This window comes from Indicator indicator, chromosome 24, assembly GCF_027791375.1.
Source record: "Indicator indicator isolate 239-I01 chromosome 24, UM_Iind_1.1, whole genome shotgun sequence".
NCBI classification, from domain to species: domain Eukaryota; kingdom Metazoa; phylum Chordata; class Aves; order Piciformes; family Indicatoridae; genus Indicator; species Indicator indicator.
The window spans coordinates 2,845,685-2,869,314 of record NC_072033.1 but is presented as its reverse complement, the minus strand read 5'-3'; the positions used below and the strand labels follow the sequence as shown (position 1 = coordinate 2,869,314).

The window sequence follows — 23,630 nt, the reverse complement described above, 5'->3', positions numbered from 1 at the left end:
CCAGCAGCCACTCGAAAACCCTCCTCCTAAACCAAGAAACAAAGTGACCCAGGAGTCAGCCAAACAAAGCAGACTCTGACCCAGAAAAGTGGTTCCTGATTTGGCAGAGGCTGGGGAGGGGGGGTGGGAAACGTGGCAAACGGAGCTGATCTGCAGCTGCCACCTCTGGAGCACCACGGAGCTGCCTTCAGCCGCCAGCCCTTGGGGTGGGGACACAGACAAACACACCCTTGTGCTGCAGGACCTGGGGAAACGCTCCTGGGGTGGCCAAGGCCCGAGGAGGGCGAGAGCTGCCACGTCGGCATGTTGGACTGGGCGATATAAATAGAAACCATTGATAGAAAGAGGTGATTCGTACAGAAAATATCAGCTCACAAGGCACTGGGGTGACCACCGCGCAGCCGCCCGCCCGCCCGCCCGCTGCCGGCTCCCCGCCGGCTTCTCCAGCCGCCGCCCAGCGTCGGGGTGGAGGAAGGAGGGGAAGAAGGAACCAGGAAGTCCTGCTGCTGCCATCCCGGAGGGATTTCACTCCACTGTCGCCCTGAAACGCCTCTGGAGTGGGTTGTGTTGTTTGTTTTTTTTTTTTTTTCCCAGCTGGATGGTGCTGTTCCCTGGTGGGGGGTGGTGTGACCCCACACGGGCTCCGGGCTCCTTGGGCTGGCTTACGGCTGGGATGGCCTGGAGGGAGGTGCATAGATTGGTGGGGCTGGGGCTGCTCTGCCCGATGCTCCACTCCTTCTTTATGCCAGCAGCCCCAGCCGGGTCACCTTGGCCGAGAGGAAGGAGTGGATGATGAAGACGATGGTTTTGGGGCAAGAGTGAAGGTCCAATTGCTGCAAGAAAAGAATGGAGGGATGTTTGCAATGGGGAGGTTGCTCCTGGAACAGCCAGCAGGGAGGGCAGAGTCCCCCCAAAAGTCACCACAGCTTTACTGGGGCCCTGGGGCATACTGCAGGGGCTGTGTGCAGCTAGGGGTGGGTGGATGGGCCATGCTTCACCCCTTCATGCCAGGCAGGTCAGGTGCTGTGCATAGGTGGCAAGGGTGCTCTGCTCATTCTCTCCCCCCAGGGTCGGTGGGACTCGGCGTGGGGAGGATAAAGCCAACTCACAATCTCTCCCTCTGGGCCACCAAAGTCCAGGTAAAGCATCTTGGTGCCATCATCAGAGGACATCTGGAGCTTCTCGAAAGGCTGTTGGAGCAGGATGGTCTTGCTGAGCCCAGGCTCGGTGGTGGAGATCGTGAAGCCCTTGTCGATGTGGATGGACAGGGTGCAGTCCTGCCCCTTCCACGTGCAAGCTGGGGACAAGGGTGGGGACAGAGGTGAGATGGTGGCCCCCTGCCCCACCAGCCGGTTCCATTCTAGAACCCCTCTGACCTGCCGAAACCTCCTGGACCAGCTCGGCAGCTCCGTGCGTTCCGTCCACCAGCAGTCGCGTCCACAGCGCCAGGTCGCGGGGGCTCTCCAGGCTGAAGAGGTGGCTCTGCACGCCCAGCCGGCTGCCGCTGCGCAGCGCGAACGACAGCTCCGCCTCGTACAGCGCGGAGCCCTTGGCCGGCCCCGAGTGCACCAGCCTGCGGCACCGCACTGCCATCAGCGCCGCTCAGCACCGCTCCCATCCCCGCACCCGCATCGCGGCCCGCTCCGCTCCTGCGGCTGCCGGACCAGGCCGCCAGAGGGCGCTGCAACCTCGCGGATGCGCCCGCCCGGAACGCCCCGGGACTGGCACCGACCCGGGACGGTCGGTGGCATGGACCTGGGATTCTGTCATCATCTCAAAAGCTTCTGCCATCCTCCCTGGGGCTCTGTCCTGATCCCCAGCCCCTGCCATCACCCCAGTCATAGTCACCATCACTGGGTCTCTGCCCCGATCCCCAGCTCCTTCCGTCCCCCTCAGACATTGCCACCGCACCTGGGGCTCTATCATGATACCCATCCGTGCCACCATCCTACTCTGCCATCACCTCTGGACTCCACTGCCATCTCAAAAGCCTCTGCTGCAATTGACATTTCTGCTGTCAGCCTGCCCTTATCGCCAGCCCCCATCATCGTTCCCAGTCACTATCACTATCCTGGGGTGTTACCCTGAACCCTTGCCACCATATTTGGACACTACCGCCCCAAGTCCCTGCCAGCATCCTTGGGCACTGCTACCACCCTGGGGCCCCATCAACACCCCTGGCGTTCTGCTCTGGCCCCCAGCCCCTGTCACCATCCCCAGTCACTGTCACCACCTCGGGGCTCTGTCACCATCCCTGGAGCTCTTCCCTGACCTCTCCCGCCCCTGCCACTGCCACCACCCCATCTCTCATGCAGGGCAGGTGGGTGCTGGCCCAGTGTCCCCTACCTGGTGGCAATGAGGGGGTAGCTGTGCGTGGGCTTGCCCAGGGCGTCACGGCTCTGCGGCAGGCTGCTGTACAGCAGCAGCTCCTTCTCGGTCAGGACGGCCAAGAGGTTCCTGGTGCCAGCACTAGGGAGCTGCAAGGGGACAGGGTCAGGACCACCAGCGAGCACGGTGGCATGGGGTGCTGCGGGGACGTGGAATACCTGCTCGGTCAGCCAGCCCACGTGCTTGACGTCCCTTCCAGCCACCCCGCTGGCACCGGCCAGCTGGGCTCGCAGCTCCTCCTTCACCCGCGGCAGCAGCGCGCCCGCGTTGGCCTGGATGGCACCGAGCCACGACTGCGCCGTCGCCTCGTCCTTCGCCCGCAGGAAGAGGGCGACGCGCCCGTCCGCCGAGCACACCTCCAGGTACCTGCAGGGACACGGCCCCGCTGGGTCCCCGCTGGGTCCCCGGCACCCCGGGGCACCGCAGACGCATCACCACCCCCACCCCCCGGCTCCGTGCCCTGACCTGTGCTCCGGGTCGGCGGGGAGGCACTTGCGGGACACGTAGCACATCTTGAGGGGCAGGGTCTTGCTCTCCCGCAGCTCCCGAGGGGGCAGCAGGGGAGATGACCGCTTCTGCAGGGCCGTGGGCGAGGGGTCCCAGCTGACTGTCGCCCCCGTGGAGGAGTTCTTGAAGTAGGGTGAGATCTCCTTCATGTACTTCACTGGAAGAAAGGCAGCACCCAGCTGAAGGCATGACCCAGGCCGAGGTGGTCTCATCCTGCCCACCAGCACCCATCTCCCCTGCCAGAAGCCGCTGCAACAGAGCAAGCTGCTACCTGCCTTACCTCCCCAGAGCTGTCACCCATGGGTGCTGCAGGTCCTCTGAGCTGCACCCCTGTGAGTGTGGGGAGTGGGTGGCATTAGTGGGTAGTGTCATATCAGAGGGTAATACTGACACCTAGGTGGGCTTAGCATCTCCTTAGGGCCAGCAGTGGATCTCCAGGACCTCTCTGGAAGGTAAGGACACCCATGCCTCTGCTCCAGCACCCCAGCTCAGGCAGCCTCCCAGGAAGGCTAAAAATGGCCTTTCCCTGCTTTTTTCTTTCCTTTAACCCAGATCCACGTCTGATCAGGTCCCCAGGGCAGCACATGGAGGCAGGGGCGGGGGAGTGGGCAGGAGTCCCAGGCCAAAATTACAGAGTCCAATTTGTGCTGGGACAGCCAGTCCCACCACCAGCTGGGAGAGCAGCCCTCATACCATGGCTCGGCCCCAGGAACGGCCTCGGGCTGCGTGCTCGCAGCTCACATCGCCCTGCCCCACCAGTTAGAAAACAGCGACGAGAGCTCAGCTTCCAGTCCCCAGCAAGTCTGGGTCTGGAGCCAGAGCCCTCAGAGCTGGCTCCCGAGGTTTAGAGGAAGGGGGAGATGAAAGTCACCGCAAGCTGATGGGGCCCCACAGCTACAATCATGAAAATTAGGTCAGCGTCAGCGGCCAAAAAAGCTTTGGCTGAGCAGGGGGGGATGCCAGGCGTGGGGATGCAGCATGGGACCAGCTGCTGGCTCCAGGGAAGGGCTTCACTTTGGTGGCCCTTGGGGAAAGCACCATGGTACAGACACATGCTTGCTGCCACGTCCCCACTGTCACCGCTGGGCTCACTCAAGTTCCAAGCCAGCATTGTGGGGAGCAGAACCAAGGGGTGCATGAGCTTGGCTTTGCAGCCAACTCTTGTAAATGGCTGCTTGGTGGAGCAAGTCCATCCCTGCAACAAAGCCACAGCAGCCTGGTTTGGTGCCAGGAGAAGCCCTTTTCCCACCATGAGACAGCCTGCATGCAGAGCCTACCACCCCTACCCTTTCCCTGCCTACCACCCCCATCTTCCCTTCACTCCTGTCCCAGCAAGCCCTCCAAAACCTCTAAATCCCCAAATCCCATCCCAAGCTGCCTGGTCCCAGTGGGACCCAGCTATAAATGACAGCCCATGGTGGCCCTGGGGCCAAGGAGGCAGCATGGGGCCACCAGCTTTGTGCCCTGAGCTTCCCATTATAAATAGTGGCTGTGCTCCCACTGGCATCTGAGCCACGCTGGATTTCACCCTGAGTCCCTCAGCTTGGCAGCAGGGACCTGCCACTGTCCTGGTGCCTGGGCACTGACTGCAGTCCAGAAAGATATCACCCAGCCACTGAAACCTAAGCAGTGGCCCCTGTGCCAGCCCCTGGCTCCCTGGGCATGCAGAGATGTCACTGGCATCAGCTGTGCAGAGGTGGAGTCAAATCCTGATGGAGCTGTGCCTGGCCCAGGATGGGGCACAGAGAATTGCCAGCGTGTGCATCTCTGGCACATGGCTTCAAGGAGGATTTAAGGCTGGTCACAAAGCACTGATGGGTTCCCTCTGGAAGGGGCCCAAGTTGGCAGAGGAGCTGAGATGTGTTGGAGGCTGTGGTGCTCCTCAGGGAGCTCCTCAGGGAGCTGCACCACCATCCCACGGGAGCTCCTGTCTCCAGTGACCCCTGCATGGGATTTATAATGGATTCACTTCTGTCAGTCCCTTCACTGCAGGGATTCACCTGGTAAGGAATGGATTCATTAATTACACAGAATCCCAGCATAGTCAGGGTTAGAAGGGAGCTCTGGGGATCATCCAGTCCAACCCTCCTGCTAAAGTAGGGCACCCACAGCAGTTTGTCCAGGATCACAATGTCCAGGTGGGTTTGGAATCTCTCCACAACCTCTCTGGACAGCCTGCTCCAGGGCTCCAGCACCCTCACACAAAAGAATTTTCTCCTCCTGTTCAGATGGAACCTCCTGGGTTCCAGTTTGTGCCCCTTGCCCCTTGTCCTGTCACTGGGTACTACTGACAAGAGTCTGGCCCCATCCTCTTGCCCCCCAGCCTTTAGCTCTTGCTGAGCATTGCTCAGATCCCCTCTGGGGCTGCTCTTCTCCAGGCTCACCAGCCCCAGGGCTCTCAGCCTTTCCTCCTCACAGAGATGCTCCAGGCCCCTCAGCATCCTTGTGGCCCTCCATTAGCAGTCCTCTGTCTCTCTTGAACTGCAGAGCTGAGTCCAGAACTGGATCCAGGAGGCCAGATGCAGCCTCACCAGGACAGAGTAGAGGGGAAGAAGAACCTCCCACGACCTGCTGGCCACACTCTTCTTAATGCTTGCCAGGATACCACTGGCCCTTTGGCCACAAGAGAACATTGCTGGCTCCTGCTGAACTTCTTCTCCACCAGCACTCCCAGGTCATTCTCTGCAGCACAGCTTTCCAGCAGCTCAAGCCCTGACCTGGAGTGGTGCATGGGACACTGCCTCCATCTCATTCAACCAACTCAGACCATGGTATTCTCATAGAATCATGGAGTTGTCAGGGTTGGAAGGGACCTCAAGGCTCAGCCAGTTCCAACCCCCTGCCATGGGCAGGGACACCTCACACCACAGCAGGTTGCTCACAGCCACATCCAGCCTGGCTGCAAAAACCTCCAGGGATGAGGCTTCCACCACCTCCCTGGGCAACCTGTGCCAGTGTCTCATCACCATCTCTCAACTGCAGCTCTTGAATTATTTTTTTTTCCCAAATTAATCCCCCATGCTGGGCCTCCAGGCTGGTTGCCCTTCTTCTTAGCCAGAACCCTCTAAAAATCCCTCAGCAGAAACACAGCTGCTGACTTCAAGCCACCTCCAGCCAACAAACAGCCCTCTTGATGCCTGCTGGGCTAATCCACTCAGCTCCCAAAGCCATGAAGGCTCTGCTCCTGGGGAGGACAGCTCATCCCACTGCCCCTCTCCAGCATGGAAGAGAAAGGTCAAACAGGACCTTCAACTGCTCAAGGCTTTGCACTGAGTATTACTTTATCTCAGGTTGGGGGGAACAGCAGAACTCTCTCAGCAGACCTTGTGTGAGCAGCTGCTGGTGGCCAGGCTCTGCAGGGGGGTCACAGCCCAGGGGTTCCCAAGCTTGCAGCATGGCCAGAGCCTGGAGCGTGTCCTGAACCCTGCAGGGCAGCAGGGACATGTTCAGCCAAAGGCTCCAGGCCAGCCCTGCTCACATCTGCCTGTTACAGTTGGGTTTTTCCTCCTCAGCAGCCCAGAAAGGGGCAAAAGCATACAAATCCCTTGGGTTTACCTCCTGGGTACCAGACCCTCACCCTCCCCCAGCCCACCCCTCCCAAGGATGGAGAACAAGCCTGAGCCAAACACTCCTGAACCCCTGACCCCAAGTCACTATGACCTGCCCCACACACATGCCCCTGGCTCAGCACCACCCATAGCCAAGCTCCTGAGAGCTTTGCTGAGGAGCCACAAACCTTTCTCCAGCCAGGAAAACCACCACAGCCATACAGGCACCCAGCAGCAGGCCCAAGAGCACCCACCCACTGCCTGGGCCACCAGCATGGTGCTGGCATGCTCTACTTCAGCCTGCAGATCAGGATAGGTCCTGCTGCTCCCCTTACCAAGAGCTTTCCAGCAGCATCTACACAGCACAGCAAGACAAAAAAAAAAAAAAAAAAAAAAAAGTCCAACTACAGTTGGCCAGCACATCAGAAAGGCTTCCAGACAGGTCCTGGGGGTCTAGTGCTGACCCTAAGGAGATGCTAAGCCAGGGGGTTCCTGTGTGCCACAGGACTAATGATGCAAAATGAACACTTTAATCCAAAGTGTGTGTCAGCAGTCACACATCCCAGAGAGGCACTGAAGCAACCTGGGAACTTCCAGCTGATGTTGTGGTGTGCTTCCAAAACACTCAGCACAGGGACTGCCAACAGCCACCCCATCCAGCATCCCACCCAGGGATGCCTCTGGCTCCCAGCACAAACAATGCAGCAGCTGCTGGTCCCACCTGCCTCAGCTCAAGTTCTTCCACCCCAGGGAGGAAGATGCCATGGGATGTTGTCAGGTGGAGATGCCATCACTGCCCCTCTTGGCCCAGGATCCTGTCCCAGCACTCAGTGCCACATGCCATGCCCCAACTCTTTGTCAAACAGTGCCTGGTGCTGCATGGCCAGTGGTGACCCATGGGTCATCAGGGAGCTCATGGGACAACATGATCATGAGAAACATCCCCAGAAAACTCCTTAGGGAAAGCAAAGCTTCAGGACAGCAAGGTGTGGAAGAGGTGTGAGGATGTGGTCCCTCACCATCTCTCTGCATCATCTCCAGGGCAAGTCCAAAGCCTCTGTTTCTGCTGAGGTTTGCTCCCACACCTAAACCACCAAAGCACAAACAGCATCACTGAGGGCAAAGCTGCTCATGCACTGGAGGCCACTTCAGGGCTTTCTATCCTGAAGCCCTTCTGAGCCCTGAAGCAATGGGCAGCCACACAAACCCCAGCTGCCATCACCCAGGACCCCCTTTCCACTCCTCACTGTGTGTAACTCACCCCAGGGGCACCTACATTTTGTGGGTATTCCACATTTCACACCTTGCCCATCCCCACCCTCTGTGACTGCCTGGCAATCAGCCCACCAGAGACAGGCACCCCCAGTACCAAGCTCTCCCAGCACCCCTAAGCTTTCCTCAGTTTCAGCTGTTACTTGGCTGAGTGAGTCCTGGAGAGCTGCAAACACAGCCCAGGAGCTGCTCTGCAGCCAACGAGCCCCAGGCTGCCACCGAGGTGAGATGCAGCTCCTCCTCCTCCCCACTGCTCCCAGTTCTCTCCCCATGCCAATACAGTGCAGAGGCCTCTCTGGGAAAACCACTCCTGGCACCAAAGCCCTTCCCAGCACAGCTGGAAGGATGTTTATCAGCCTCTCCCCTGCCATGAAGGTCTCTGGATACCAAGCAATGCAGAAGGAAAAACAAGGAAGAATAAGGTAAGGGAGAGCAGCTCTCCCCAAAATAACAACGTAATATAAATACAGGCAAACTCCTCCTGCAAATACCAAGGGAGCAGTAAAAAAAAAACCTCTTGGCAGGACATGCTGAGAGGTATCTGCATGTCCTCACACCCAGCCAGCAATGACACCCAGGAAGCAGAGCCAGAGCTGAGCAGCCCAGGGTGAGATCTGGCACACAGCTGAGACTCACATTAAAATGCAGCACTTCCCAGCTCTGCCCCATGAGGAGGTGCAAGCTCTCCCATGCCTGTGACACTGCTTGAAAGCTGCCCTAAAAGCTCCTAAACTCAGGAACTAATACAGCCAGGAGGAGTAAGGCAGCCAACAGACACCAAACTCCTGTGCCAGATTCCTCAGTTGTGGTAGAGAGCAACCCTAAGGCAAGCCAGAGACACATGTGGCAGCACATGGGGACCAGAAACCACCTCACCATAGAACCACAGAATGCATAAGGTTGGAAGAAACCCTCCAAGGTCTTCTTGTCCAACTCCCCCTGCAGTGAGCAGGGACATGTTTAACTAGATCAGGTTAAAGGTGTTAAAGTCTTCTCCAAGCTCTGGAGTGAACCCAAGCAGGAGAAGAGAAAAGGGAAGCCTCCCCTTTAACATTCTTTGGGCACCTCAAGGCCACTCTCTGCCCCCACAATCCTGCCACCACCCACCTCCCACCTCCCCAGGACAGGGCACTCGGCTAGCCAGCTCCCAGAGATCCATCAGAGTGTCAGACAGAAGGTAGAGGACATCCCATCCCCAGGCAGGGTCACCACCATGCCAGCAAACCCAACACTGGGAGAAGATGGAGATGGCACCAAGTCTACACCCCATGTCCATGACCGTTTGAGCAGCAGAGATCCCTGCCCTGCTCCAGCTGCTGCCTGCAGCATCCCTGAGCAGCAGGGGGAAGAAGAAGGAGGAGAAAGGAAGAGGAAGAAGGAGGAAGGGCAACGAGGCTGGGGAGAGGCCTTGAGCACAAGCCCTATGAGGAGAGGCTGAGGGAGCTGGGACTGTTTAGCCTGGAGAAGAGGAGGCTCAGGGGAGACCTCATTGCTGTCTACAACTACCTGAAGGGAGGTTGTAGCCAGGAGGGGGTTGGTCTCTTCTCCCAGGCAACCAGCACCAGAACAAGAGGACACAGTCTCAAGCTGCACCAGGGGAGGTTTAGGCTGGAGGTGAGGAGAAAGTTCTTCACAGAGAGAGTGGTTGGCCATTGGAATGTGCTGCCCAGGGAGGTGGTGGAGTCACCATCCCTGGAGGTGTTCAAGAGGGGACTGGACGTGGCACTTGGTGCCATGGTTTAGATAGTCATGAGGTGCTGGGTGACAGGTTGGACTCGATGATCCTTGAGGTCTCTTCCAACCTTCTTGATTCTTGAAGGAGAGGAAAGGAGGAGGAAGGAGATGAAAGGAGGAGGAAGGAAAGGAAAGGAGGAGGAAGGAGAGGAAAGGAGGAGGAAGGAGAGGAAAGGAGGAGGAAGGAGAGGAAAGGAGGAGGAGGATGAGGACGGGGGAAGAGAAAGGGGGAAGAGGAGGAGGATGAGGAAGGGGGAAGAGGAAGGGGGAAGAGGAAGGGGGAAGAGGAAGGGGGAAGAGGAAGGGGGAAGAGGAAGGGGGAAGAGGAAGGGGGAAGAGGAAGGGGAAGGAGGGGGAGAGGAAGGGGAAGAGGAGGGGAAGGAGGGGGAGGAGGAAGGGGGAGGAGGAAGGGGGAGGAGGACGGGGGAGGAGGAAGGGGAGGAGGAGGGAGGAGAGGGGGAGGAAGGGAGGAGGAGGGGAGGAGGAGGGGAGGAGGAAGGGGGAGGAGGAAGGGGGAGGAGGAAGGGGGAGGAGGAGGAGGAAAAAGGAGGAGAAGGAGGAGGAAAAAGGAGGAGAAGGAGGAGGAAGGGGTCCAAGGAGAGGAGCTGTTCTCTACAGAAAGGGCAGCTCATCTCCATCTCCCACAGGAGCTCTAGCAGAAAGGAAACTCTTGCCAAAGTAAAGGATAAGAAGAAAATAACAGCGAGGGGGTGGTCCAAGAACAACAGCTACAGGGAGGAATTTCACAGCCTCCCAGAGAAAGAGGCTCTTGTGTTTCTCCCTGGTCAATAAAACACAAACCATCCCACCAACAATGCTATCTGCTCCCAGCAGCTGTGCAGAGCAGCACATTCCTCTGGCTGAACCGTGGTCCTGCAGCTCCCAGGAGAGGAGGAACCCACAGCAGAAAGGGCTGAGCGAAGCTAAAACTGAAAATCTGGAGCTGAGACAAGGTGGGGAAGGCGCAGGACAGTGAGAGCCATGGAGGCTGCTGGCTGCAGGAGACACAGAACTGTGCTTTGTCCAGGCAGAGCCAAGAGTGCTGCCCCCACATCAAGCCTCCCTTTGGGATTTGCAGCCCCATAGCTGCACCAGGAAAGGTCTCTGGTGCCAAGACCTCTCAGTTAAACAGGGTCACCCCAGGAGCTAGTTAGTAGTGAGAGGAGAGAGTGGGTCCAGTCCTGAGGGACAAATCCTGGGTGCCCACAGGTGGGCAAGCATGGGCAGACTATGATGTGAAAGTTAAAAGCAGAATGGGGTCTCTCCCTCAGGACTCCCACAGTCCTAACCCACCAGCCCTCATCTACTCCCCAGGCAGGGTTCAAGGGGCTCCTGCAGTGTGCCAGGCCCTGCAGGTATGGGGAACACCAGCCACCAGGGACCAAGAGGGAATCCATACCTAGATTCATAGGATCCTAGAACTGTTTGGGTTGGAAAGGACCTTAAAAGATCATTCAGTTCCACCTCCCCTGCCATGGGCAGCGACACCTTCCACTAGCTCAAGCTGCTCAAGGCTTCATCCAACCTGGCCTTGAACACCTCCACAACCTCCCTGGGCGACCTGTTCCAGTGTCTCCCCACCCTCACTGTCAAGAATTTCATCCTAATCTCCAGTCTCAACCTCCCCTCTCCCAGCTCAAAGCCCTAGTCCCTTATTTTGTCACTACAAGCCCCTGTAAAACACTCCCTCCCCTGTAGCACTTCAGATACTGGAAGGCTGCTGCCAGATCTTCCCAGAGCCTTCTCTTCTCCAGGCTGAACAGCCCCAACTCTCCCAGCCTGTCCCCATAGGGTAAGTGCGCCAGCCCTCTGATCATCTTTGTGGCTTCCTCTGGACCCACTCCAACAGTTTGATGTCCTTATGCTGGGAGCACCAGAACTGATTCCCAAGGGATCAGCTCCAGTCTCCCCTAGGATGGTGAAGGTTGCATCTCTGAGATATTGTAAGCTCAGCTGCCAGATCTGTGGGGGGCTGCAGCTAGGGTTCAGCTGCTGGGGATCCCATGGGGGAGGGCTTCACTCCTGAGCTGGCCCTGCCTGCACCCAGCAGCCTGCCCCAAATCCACCCTAGCAAACAAAAAGGCACTCAGCAAGGTGCCCACACAGTACCCACTTCTGCTGGCCTGAGCCTGCAGAGCCACACCAGCCTGGGGTTAAAAGCAAACCACAGGGAGAGCAGGAAAAGTTTTCCATTGCCCCAGGAACTGCAGCCCTCAGGGTGGCTCCGTACAACAGAAGAGACACAAACCACATCAACTCGCCTCACATCTCCCACTGCTGCCTGCCCGCAGCGAGACGGAGCCGCTGGGCATCGAGCAGTGGCACACACGTGGTCCCTCCCTCTCTGGAGGTAGACAGGGAGATGCCAGCAGTTACCTCCAGCTCTTCCAAGGAGCAGATCAACCAGCCTGCACATCCTGTTTTCCATTTGAAAGAGTATGCAAATCAGCATGCAGACGATGTGCCATCCCCACGCTCCCAGGACATCCCTGGGAAAAACAGGGATCAGCTCCAAGAAGCAGAAGGATCCTCATCCTCCTCTTGTCTCCTACCTTCCAAGACCACCTCCTTGCCTGTCTTCTTCAAGGCCTGCACGGCCTCGTCGTGCGTCGCCTCGGAGAGGTCGGTGCCATTGACGGCGAGGATGGCGTCCCCCACGTACAGCGCCTCGGTCTGATCCGCTGCCAGCCCCTTGAATATCTTGGAGATCAAGATGGGCATTTTATTCTCCCTGCCACCTTGGAACAGAAGAGAAAGAAGCTGTCATGGATGTTGGGAGCACGAGGAGGAGCGGGTGGGGAGGGGGATGCTTAGGTACCAGCTGGCCCCAGCATGGCTGAGCGCTTGGCCATGTCCCATCTCCTCAGATGCCCACAGCATGCCCTGTAACAACCAGCAGCAGCCAAAATACCATGAGGCTTTACAGCAGGTGAAGATGACTGACCCTTAAAGGGTCCCCTTCCACCCCACAACATTCTACAATTCTGTGATTGCTCCCCAACCCCCTGAATGGTGGCAGATTTCCTCACAGAGTGACCCTTCAAGGGTCCCCTTCCACCCCACAACATTCTACAATTCTGTGATTGCTCCCCAACCCCCTGAATGGTGGCAGATTTCCTCACAGAGTGACCCTTCAAGGGTCCCTTTCCACCCCATAACATTCTACAACTCTGTGATTGCTCCCAACCCCCCCTGCCCCAAATGGTGGCAGATTTCCTCACAGAGTGACCCTTCAAGGGTCCCTTTCCACCCCACAACATTCTACAACTCTGTGATTGCTCCCAATCCCCCCTGCCCCAAATGGTGGCAGATTTCCTCACAGAGTGACCCTTCAAGGGTGCCCTTCCACCCCATAACATTCTACAATTCTGTGATTGCTCCCCAGCCCCCTGAATGGTGGCAGATTTCCTCACAGAGTGAGGGTGGCCCTCTCCCCATCACTGCTGGCAGGGGAGCACATCTTTATTTGCACTATTAATCGTGTGTGCTGAGCGACTATCCCCGCTCCAAGGACTCCCATGATCTAAACAGATAAGACAGCTGAGTGGTTTTGGAGAGGTAAAAGAGCCAGGGAGAAGAGAACCAATCTGGCTCTCTGCTTCTCTTGGCACAGTAGCCCCTCTTGACCTGCTGCTCCCTGTTCTCCAGTCTAAAAGGATGCCTTTCAAACCTCCCGGCGGCTGGAAGAGATCAGTTTGCAAGTTAACTTTTGAACCTGCAGGGAGATCTGAGCAGCATTGCTGCTGCCGCCGTGCCAGGGAGCAGGGGGGCAGCAGCTCCTGCCAAGCCCCAGCCGGAGCACAGCAGCCAGGGATTGGCAGCCACCAACGTGCCCTGCGCCCCAGGACAGCCTGTCCTGAGGAGCCTCCAGAGATGATCTCTCATCCCAAAAGGAGATGCTGAGCCCGGGGTGTTGTCACTGCCAGCCCCGGGGCTGCTCCCAGCCAGTGCCACAGGCATTTCCTTGCTCAGCCGAGGGCTCCGGCTATCAGCTGTCAGAGGCCCCCCGTGGGGGCTGCTCCGAGTTGCTCAGCTTGTCCTTAGAGCCGCAGCTCCTCGCCTGGGCTGCCAGCACTAACAGCTCTGCCAGGGCCAGGAGCCTCTGCTAGCCAGGCCCTTGCACAGCTCCCACTGTCCTGCCAGTCAGGGCAAGGCCAACCCAGCAGCTTCAGCAGCCAGCAGCTCCCCACGTCCCACCTTGCCCACAGCCCAGTTTATGGTGAAATGTCATTGGGTGAAACACGGCTGGCACAATTCTTAACCCAAAAGCATCCCGAGTGAGGAGGGGTGATGCCCTCCCTGGCAGTGACAGGGGCACCAGCAGGGCTGCCCCACCACCTTCAGCAGCTTCTTGTTCCCATTTTAGTTGACAAACACTTGTTTGCCGCACCTCTCGCTGCAAAAACAAAGTTTGGGCTCAACCAAGTAATGTTTTTCCTTCCCTGAGAGAGCCACAGAGCTCTCAATAACTTGGCAGCCAAGGGGTTACTACCAAGGGGGCTTTATGCTTCCCAAAAAGAAAGGGCTAGCAGGCTCCGGCACGACCACCAGCGGGGCCTCAGCACTCAGACACCCACATGGCAAACCCCTGCCAGGTCCAGAGGGAGCTGGAGGCTGCGTCACAGCCCCTCGGAGCTGGGCTGAGCCGAGCCACGTCAGGAGGGGAGAGCCATCGCAGCTGGCCCTGCCCGCACACGGGGTCAGGAGACCTCGCCCAGGCACCGTGACAGCCCTTTGCCTGCCCACTAGCTGCCCACTCCATCCTCCTTTCACGGAGTTTCCAGCACGCTCAGAGCCACGTGAAACGCCAAGGCAGCAGAAGTGCTGTCCCTGCCCTACCAACTTTCCAGCCTGGAGAGTTCGGGCGAGCCAGTGAGGGGGCAAAGTCAGGAGGGCAAACCGGGATTGTACCACCGAGCCTTCCCGCTGTCCAGCTTTCCCGGAGCAGGCATCTCCAAGCTGGAGGTGTTGGTTTAAGAGTGCCTGGAGAGCTCTAATCGCTTTCTTCGCTTCGCTGACAGTTTGAAAGGGACATTCCTCAGCACAGAGGCACGACGGGGACAAGGACATGCCGGCTGTGCCCTCTCTCTCTGACTGAGAAAGGGCAGCTTTTCGTAAGCGGGTACCCCGTGGCTGCATCAAGGGACAGCAGCTCACCCCTGCCTGCAGGGGGGCAGTGGGAGCCCCCTCCAGCTGCCAAACGCCGGGGACTCCGAGAGCACGGTGGACAGGGGCTGGCGGGTCACGGCTGTGCCCCAAAGCACCGTGAGCTGAGGACGTTTCGGGTCCCGTCACTGCCACGTGTCCCCTTCCCCGTGCTGCCCAAGGGCTGGACCAGGGCAGTGCACGGGGTGTGAAGACCCCAACCCAATCCCAACGCCGACCCCAGCCCCTGCCCCAACCCCGCTCCTATTTCTTCCAGCGAGCTGCTGGAAAGGGAAGCAACAGGTTCCGGTGCTCGGTGCCTTTTCCCGGCCCCCGCAACCCTTCTCCCGCTCCCCCCTCACCTTTGATGCTGATGCCGAGCCCCCCAACGTCCTGCTTCACCACCCGCACAGTGCGCCTGATGTTGGCGAGCGCCTCGGGCACGGCGGAGCCCGGTTCGCCGCCGTTCAGCTGCGCCGCCGGGGCTTCCCCGGGACCGGGGCTATCGGCCGGGCTCACCCCCAGCACGTCTTCAGTCAGGGTGAGCAGGACGCGGAGCCACTGCCCGCCGGGGCCGCGAAGCTCCAGCAGCCCGCTGCGCGGGGCGCGCCTGCCCGCCGCCATCTTCCGCGCCTGCCGCGCCGCCCCCGCCGCTCCCTGCGCGCCCCTCCGCGCACCGCCCCGCTCCGGTAGCTCCCACCGTCCCGCCCCGCACCGCCCCGGCAGCTCCCACTGCTCCGCTCAGCACCGTCCCGCTCCGCACCGCCCCGGTAGCTCCCACTGCTCCGCTCAGCACCGTCCCGCCCCGCACCGCCCCGACAGCTCCCACTGCTCCGCTCAGCACCGTCCCGCCCCGCACCGCCCCGGCAGCTCCCACTGCTCCGCTCAGCACCGTCCCGCCCCGCACCGCCCCGACAGCTCCCACTGCTCCGCTCAGCACCGTCCCGCCCCGCACCGCCCCGACAGCTCCCACTGCTCCGCTCAGCACCGTCCCGCCCCGCACCGCCCCGGCAGCTCCCACTGCTCCGCTCAGCACCGTCCCGCTCCGCACCGCCCCGGTAGCTCCCACTGCTCCGCTCAGCACCGTCCCGCCCCGCACCGCCCCGACAGCTCCCACTGCTCCGCTCAGCACCGTCCCGCCCCGCACCGCCCCGGCAGCTCCGCTCTGCTCCGCTCCACACTGCCCCGCTGGGACAGAATCAGCCGGGCACTCCCCGCTCCGTCCTGGGACAGGGCACTGAGAGGCACACGGCTCCCCAGTGCCCCCCACTCTGGCCCAGCACGGGACACTGGGAGGGACATGGCTCCCCAGTGCTCCTCACACCAGCCTTGGATGTGATGCTGGGAGGTAACCAGTGCTCCCCAGTGGTCCTCATTCTAGCCCAGGGTAAAGTGCTGGAAGGGACCCAACGCACCAGTGCTCCCAGTCTGGCATGCGACACTGGGAAGGACATTGCTTCCCAGTGCTTCCTATTCTGGACTTGAAAGTTGCCCCAGGGCACCCAGTCCTCCCCAGCGCTCCCCACTTCATCTGAGACACAGCACCGGGAGCACTCAGTGCTCTCCAGTGCTCTCCAGTGCTCTCTGTTCCAGCCTGGGATGAGACCCCAGGAGGTAAGCAGTGCTCCCTGCTGCTCCACATTCCAGCTCAGGATGAGGCACTGGGGTGAATGTGGCTCCCCGGTCTTCCCACTCTGTCCCAAGATGGGGCACCAGCAGGGACCCAGGATCCCAGTACTCTGTTTTTCATCCTGGGTCTGGCCCAGGTTGTGACAGGAGTCCCATGTTGGGCTATGTGGTAGGAAGAGCAGCAGGAGCTGGGCAGGGGGCAGCTGACTCAGCCCCCAGCAGCCACAGCCCCCTCACCTGCAGCCCACCCCTGCAGTGGGGTACCCAGTGGCAGCAGCATCTGGCTGCTCAGCAAGAGCAACCAGCTGAAGGGGCTGGAGAGCAGCCCTGTGGAAAAGAACTTGGGATGCTGGAGGGTGAAAAGCTGGAGATGAGCTGACACTGTGAGCTCACAGCCCAGAGCCAGCCCTGTCCTGGGCTGATCCCCAGCAGTGTGGGCAGCAGGGGCAGGGAGGGGATTCTGCCCCTCCGCTGTGCTCTGCTGAGATCCCACCTGCAGTGCTGGGGCAGCTCTGGAGTCCTCAGCACAGACAGGGACCTGTTGGGAGCAGGGCCAGAGGAAGCCACAGCAATGCTGGGAGGGCTGGAAGCCTTCTGCTGTGAGACCAGGCTGAGAGAGTTGGGTTTGTTCAGCCTGGAGAAGAGAAGGCTCCAGGGAGACCTTCTGGTGGCCTTTCAGTGCTTAAAGAGCATGATCAGAAAGCTGGGAGCAGACTTTTGAGCAGGGTCTGTGGTGATGGGACAAGGGGTGATGGCTTGAAATGAAAAGAGGAAGATTCAGACAGGAGAGAAGGAAGAAATGGTTCACACTGAAGGTCATGAGAGCCTGTCCCAGGTTGCCCAGAGAGGTGGGAGATGCCCCATGCCTGGCACCATCCCAGGTGAGGTTGTTTGGCACTCTGAGCAACCTGCTCTAGTTGCAGATGTCCCTGCTGACTGCAGGGAGATTGGACTGGGTGACCCTGATAGGTCCCTTCCAACACATATCAATCCATGATCTGTGATCTGCAGGCCTGGGCAGGATGCTTGGGGATCTCATGGAGCACTCCACTCCCACACTGCTGCCCATCCAGACCCTGTGGGGCACCTCAGGGTGGGAGCTGTGCTGCAGCCAGTTTCTACACAGTGTACCACCTTCCCAAAACACTTCTGGCTCTTGCTTAGGAACCAGCCATGGCACAGGGGTTGGTGGGGGATGAGGAGGCCACATGGGGCATTGACCACATCCAGCCCTGGCCCAAGGGGTCTCTCAGTAGCCAGTGAGGCTGGAGCAGGCAGCTCCCAACAGCTGCAGTGGTTGTGAAACTGCAGTGAGGTGAGGGAGATGTTTGCAAACATTCACAAGAGCCTGTGTTGCTTTTCCTTGCTTGTCCTGGATCCTGGAAATGGGAACACTGGTTTGTTTCCTTTGGCACAGCCACATTTTCTTCTGCAGCTGAGAGGCAGCCATCAGGAGTAGAAAATTACTCTAGGAGTAGGAAATGCCTCTTGGCACATCCCCTGTGCCCCTTGCACTCTCAATGCTTCAGGCAGCTCTAGGTGGGTCTGGGATGAAGCTGCTGAGCTCTCAGCCCCTCTGCAGAACACAGGGGTTGACAGGAATTCGGTTTGTGTGCCCTAGGCTGGACAGGGCACAGAGCAAGGGGCTGTGAGCCAGGGAGCTGCAGTGAGGGCTGCTCAGCTCAGCCCTTCCCAGCCCAGGGACTACAGCCAGGGACCACAGCCAGCCCTCAGCATCGGCCACGTGCAGAGGGGAAAAATGCTCCTCAGGCTCCCTCCCACACAGCAGCAGCTCTGGAATTTCTTGAGGTCGCAGCAGAATAAACCCTGAAGGTTCTTTCTTTACAAAACAGACAGTTCACATATTCCTGATTTTCTTTATGCTAAACACTCCAGGATTTGGCTACAGAGACTCCAAACCTTTGCTGTACAGAGCTGCTTACTGTCCTCAACAATTCTACACTGTCCCCAGCCCTTCTACACTGTCCCCAACACTTCTACACTGTCCCCAGCCCTTCTACACTGTCCCCAACACTTCTACACTGTCCCAAACACTTCTACACTGTCCCCACACTTCTACACTGTCCCCAACACTTCTACACTGTCCCAAACACTTCTACACTGTCCCCAGCCCTTCTACACTGTCCCCAACACTTCTACACTGTCCCAAACACTTCTACACTGTCCCCAACACTTCTACACTGTCCCCAACACTTCTACACTGTCCCCAACACTTCTACACTGTCCCAAACACTTCTACATTGTCCCCAGCCCTTCTACACTGTCCCCAACACTTCTACACTGTCCCCAGCTCTTCTAAACTGTCCCATACACTTCTACACTGTCCCAAACATTTCTACACTGTCCCCAGCCCTTCTACACTGTCCCATACACTTCTACACTGTCCCAAACCCTTCTACACTGTCCCCAGGCCTTCTACGCTGTCCCAAACACTTCTACACTGTCCCAACACTTCTAAACTGTCCCCAGCACTTCTACACTGTCCCAAACACTTCTACACTGTCCCCAACACTTCTACACTGTCCCCAGCCTTCTACTCTGTCCCCAACACTTCTACACTGTCCCCAGGCCTTCTACACTGTCCCCAACACTTCTACACTGTCCCCAACACTTCTACAGTGTCCCCAACACTTCTACACTGTCCCCAGCACTTCTACACTGTCCCCAACACTTCTACAGTGTCCCCAACACTTCTACACTGTCCCCAGCACTTCTACACTGTCCCCAACACTTCTACAGTGTCCCATACACTTCTACAGTGTCCCCAACACTTCTACACTGTCCCCAGCACTTCTACACTGTCCCCAGCCCTTCTACACTGTCCCATACACTTCTACACTGTCCCCAACACTTCTACAGTGTCCCCAACACTTCTACACTGTCCCCAGCCCTTCTACACTGTCCCCAGCACTTCCACACTGTCCCCAACACTTCTACAGTGTCCCCAGCACTTCTACACTGTCCCCAGCCCTTCTACACTGTCCCCAACACTTCTACAGTGTCCCCAGCACTTCTACACTGTCCCCAACACTTCTACACTGTCCCCAGCACTTCTACACTGTCCCAAACACTTCTACACTGTCCCCAACACTTCTACACTGTCCCCAGCCCTTCTACACTGTCCCCAGCACTTCTACACTGTCCCCAACACTTCTACACTGTCCCCAGCACTTCTACACTGTCCCCAACACTTCTACACTGTCCCCAGCCCTTCTACACTGTCCCCAACACTTCTACACTGTCCCCAGGCCTTCTACATTGTCCCCAACACTTCTACACTGTCCCCAGCCCTTCTACACTGTCCCAAACACTTCTACACTGTCCCCAACACTTCTACACTGTCCCCAGCACTTCTACACTGTCCCCAGGCCTTCTACACTGTCCCCAGCCCTTCTACACTGTCCCAAACACTTCTACACTGTCCCCAACACTTCTACACTGTCCCCAACACTTCTACACTGTCCCCAGCCTTCTACACTGTCCAAACACTTCTACACTGTCCCCAACACTTCTACACTGTCCCCAGCCCTTCTACACTGTCCCCAACACTTCTACAGTGTCCCCAACACTTCTACAGTGTCCCCAACACTTCTACACTGTCCCCAGCTCTTCTACTCTGTCCCCAGCACTTCTACACTGTCCCCAGCACTTCTACACTGTCCCCAGCCCTTCTACACTGTCCCATACACTTCTACACTGTCCCCAACACTTCTACACTGTCCCCAGCTCTTCTAAACTGTCCCATACACTTCTACACTGTCCCAAACATTTCTACACTGTCCCCAGCCCTTCTACACTGTCCCATACACTTCTACACTGTCCCAAACCCTTCTACACTGTCCCCAGGCCTTCTACGCTGTCCCAAACACTTCTACACTGTCCCAAACACTTCTAAACTGTCCCCAGCACTTCTACACTGTCCCAAACACTTCTACACTGTCCCCAACACTTCTACACTGTCCCCAGGCCTTCTACTCTGTCCCCAACACTTCTACACTGTCCCCAGGCCTTCTACACTGTCCCCAACACTTCTACACTGTCCCCAACACTTCTACAGTGTCCCCAACACTTCTACACTGTCCCCAGCACTTCTACACTGTCCCCAACACTTCTACAGTGTCCCCAACACTTCTACACTGTCCCCAGCACTTCTACACTGTCCCCAACACTTCTACAGTGTCCCATACACTTCTACAGTGTCCCCAACACTTCTACACTGTCCCCAGCACTTCTACACTGTCCCCAGCCCTTCTACACTGTCCCATACACTTCTACACTGTCCCCAACACTTCTACAGTGTCCCCAACACTTCTACACTGTCCCCAGCCCTTCTACACTGTCCCCAGCACTTCCACACTGTCCCCAACACTTCTACAGTGTCCCCAGCACTTCTACACTGTCCCCAGCCCTTCTACACTGTCCCCAACACTTCTACACTGTCCCCAACACTTCTACACTGTCCCCAGCCCTTCTACACTGTCCCCAGCACTTCTACACTGTCCCCAGCTCTTCTACTCTGTCCCCAGCACTTCTACCCTGTCCCAAACACTTCTACACTGTCCCCAACACTTCTACACTGTCCCCAGCCCTTCTACACTGTCCCCAGCACTTCTACACTGTCCCCAGGCCTTCTACACTGTCCCCAGCACTTCTACACTGTCCCCAACACTTCTACACTGTCCCCAGCACTTCTACACTGTCCCAAACACTTCTACACTGTCCCCAACACTTCTACACTGTCCCCAGCCCTTCTACACTGTCCCCAGCACTTCTACACTGTCCCCAACACTTCTACACTGTCCCCAGCACTTCTACACTGTCCCCAACACTTCTACACTGTCCCCAGCCCTTCTACACTGTCCCCAACACTTCTACACTGTCCCCAGCCTTCTACATTGTCCCCAACACTTCTACACTGTCCCCAGCCCTTCTACACTGTCCCAAACACTTCTACACTGTCCCCAACACTTCTACACTGTCCCCAGCACTTCTACACTGTCCCCAGCCTTCTACACTGTCCCCAGCCCTTCTACACTGTCCCAAACACTTCTACACTGTCCCCAACACTTCTACACTGTCCCCAACACTTCTACACTGTCCCCAGCCCTTCTACACTGTCCAAACACTTCTACACTGTCCCCAACACTTCTACACTGTCCCCAGCCCTTCTACACTGTCCCCAACACTTCTACAGTGTCCCCAACACTTCTACAGTGTCCCCAACACTTCTACACTGTCCCCAGCTCTTCTACTCTGTCCCCAGCACTTCTACACTGTCCCCAGCACTTCTACACTGTCCCCAGCCCTTCTACACTGTCCCATACACTTCTACACTGTCCCCAACACTTCTACAGTGTCCCCAACACTTCTACACTGTCCCCAGCCCTTCTACACTGTCCCCAACACTTCTACAGTGTCCCCAACACTTCTACAGTGTCCCCAACACTTCTACTCTGTCCCCAGCACTTCTACACTGTCCCCAACACTTCTACAGTGTCCCCAACACTTCTACAGTGTCCCCAACACTTCTACACTGTCCCCAGCTCTTCTACTCTGTCCCCAGCACTTCTACACTGTCCCCAGCACTTCTACACTGTCCCCAGCCCTTCTACACTGTCCCCAACACTTCTACAGTGTCCCCAACACTTCTACACTGTCCCCAGCCCTTCTACACTGTCCCCAACACTTCTACTCTGTCCCCAACACTTCTACACTGTCCCCAGCCCTTCTACACTGTCCCATACACTTCTACAGTGTCCCCAACACTTCTACACTGTCCCCAGCTCTTCTACTCTGTCCCCAGCACTTCTACACTGTCCCCAACACTTCTACACTGTCCCCAACACTTCTACACTGTCCCCAGCCCTTCTACACTGTCCCCAGCCCTTCTACACTGTCCCCAGCCCTTCTACACTGTCCCATACACTTCTACAGTGTCCCCAACACTTCTACACTGTCCCCAGCTCTTCTACACTGTCCCCAGCACTTCTACACTGTCCCCAACACTTCTACACTGTCCCCAGCCCTTCTACACTGTCCCCAACACTTCTACACTGTCCCCAGGCCTTCTACATTGTCCCCAACACTTCTACACTGTCCCCAGCCCTTCTACACTGTCCCAAACACTTCTACACTGTCCCCAACACTTCTACACTGTCCCCAGCTCTTCTACTCTGTCCCCAGCCCTTCTACACTGTCCCCAGCACTTCTACACTGTCCCCAGGCCTTCTACACTGTCCCCAGCCCTTCTACACTGTCCCAAACACTTCTACACTGTCCCCAACACTTCTACACTGTCCCAAACACTTCTACACTGTCCCCAGCACTTCTACACTGTCCAAACACTTCTACACTGTCCCCAACACTTCTACACTGTCCCCAGCCCTTCTACACTGTCCCCAACACTTCTACACTGTCCCCAACACTTCTACACTGTCCCCAGCTCTTCTACTCTGTCCCCAGCACTTCTACACTGTCCCCAGCACTTCTACACTGTCCCCAGCCCTTCTACACTGTCCCATACACTTCTACACTGTCCCCAACACTTCTACAGTGTCCCCAACACTTCTACACTGTCCCCAGCACTTCTACACTGTCCCCAGCACTTCCACACTGTCCCCAACACTTCTACAGTGTCCCCAACACTTCTACACTGTCCCCAGCCCTTCTACACTGTCCCCAACACTTCTACAGTGTCCCCAACACTTCTACAGTGTCCCCAACACTTCTACTCTGTCCCCAGCACTTCTACACTGTCCCCAACACTTCTACACTGTCCCCAGCCCTTCTACACTGTCCCCAGCTCTTCTACTCTGTCCCCAGCACTTCTACACTGTCCCCAGCCCTTCTACACTGTCCCATACACTTCTACACTGTCCCATACACTTCTACAGTGTCCCCAACACTTCTACACTGTCCCCAGCTCTTCTACTCTGTCCCCAGCACTTCTACACTGTCCCCAACACTTCTACACTGTCCCCAACACTTCTACACTGTCCCCAGCCCTTCTACACTGTCCCATACACTTCTACACTGTCCCCAACACTTCTACAGTGTCCCCAACACTTCTACACTGTCCCCAGCCCTTCTACACTGTCCCCAGCACTTCCACACTGTCCCCAACACTTCTACAGTGTCCCCAACACTTCTACAGTGTCCCCAACACTTCTACACTGTCCCCAGCTCTTCTACACTGTCCCCAGCCCTTCTACACTGTCCCCAGCCCTTCTACACTGTCCCCAACACTTCTACACTGTCCCCAGCCCTTCTACTCTGTCCCCAACACTTCTACACTGTCCCCAGCTCTTCTACACTGTCCCCAGCCCTTCTACACTGTCCCCAACACTTCTACAGTGTCCCCAGCCCTTCTACACTGTCCCCAACACT

At 57.7% G+C, this 23,630-nt stretch overlaps 1 protein-coding gene across 1 annotated transcript; it reads right to left on the bottom strand.

Moving 5' to 3' along the window:
* Window positions 1-602: 602 nt before the first annotated feature.
* Window positions 603-15,218, bottom strand: SNTA1 (syntrophin alpha 1). Its single transcript, XM_054391854.1, has 8 exons — window positions 14,957-15,218; window positions 12,002-12,187; window positions 2,854-3,052; window positions 2,547-2,754; window positions 2,347-2,477; window positions 1,377-1,573; window positions 1,110-1,297; window positions 603-833 (listed from the first exon to the last, which is right to left on the bottom strand). The coding sequence occupies exons 1-8, from the start codon at window positions 15,216-15,218 to the stop codon at window positions 741-743; spliced, it is 1,464 nt and encodes a 487-aa protein (XP_054247829.1). The 3' UTR covers window positions 603-740.
* Window positions 15,219-23,630: the final 8,412 nt, after the last annotated feature.

Excerpts from the sequence above, each read along its gene's own strand:
- SNTA1 (XM_054391854.1), bottom strand. The coding sequence starts at position 15,218 with ATGGCGGCGGGCAGGCGCGCCCCGCGCAGCGGGCTGCTGGAGCTTCGC. Across the intron at positions 2,755-2,853 it reads CCCGCCGACCCGGAGCACAG|GTACCTGGAGGTGTGCTCGG; the intron begins GTCAGGGCACGG and ends GTGTCCCTGCAG. Across the intron at positions 1,574-2,346 it reads TACCCCCTCATTGCCACCAG|GCTGGTGCACTCGGGGCCGG; the intron begins GTAGGGGACACT and ends GCGGTGCCGCAG.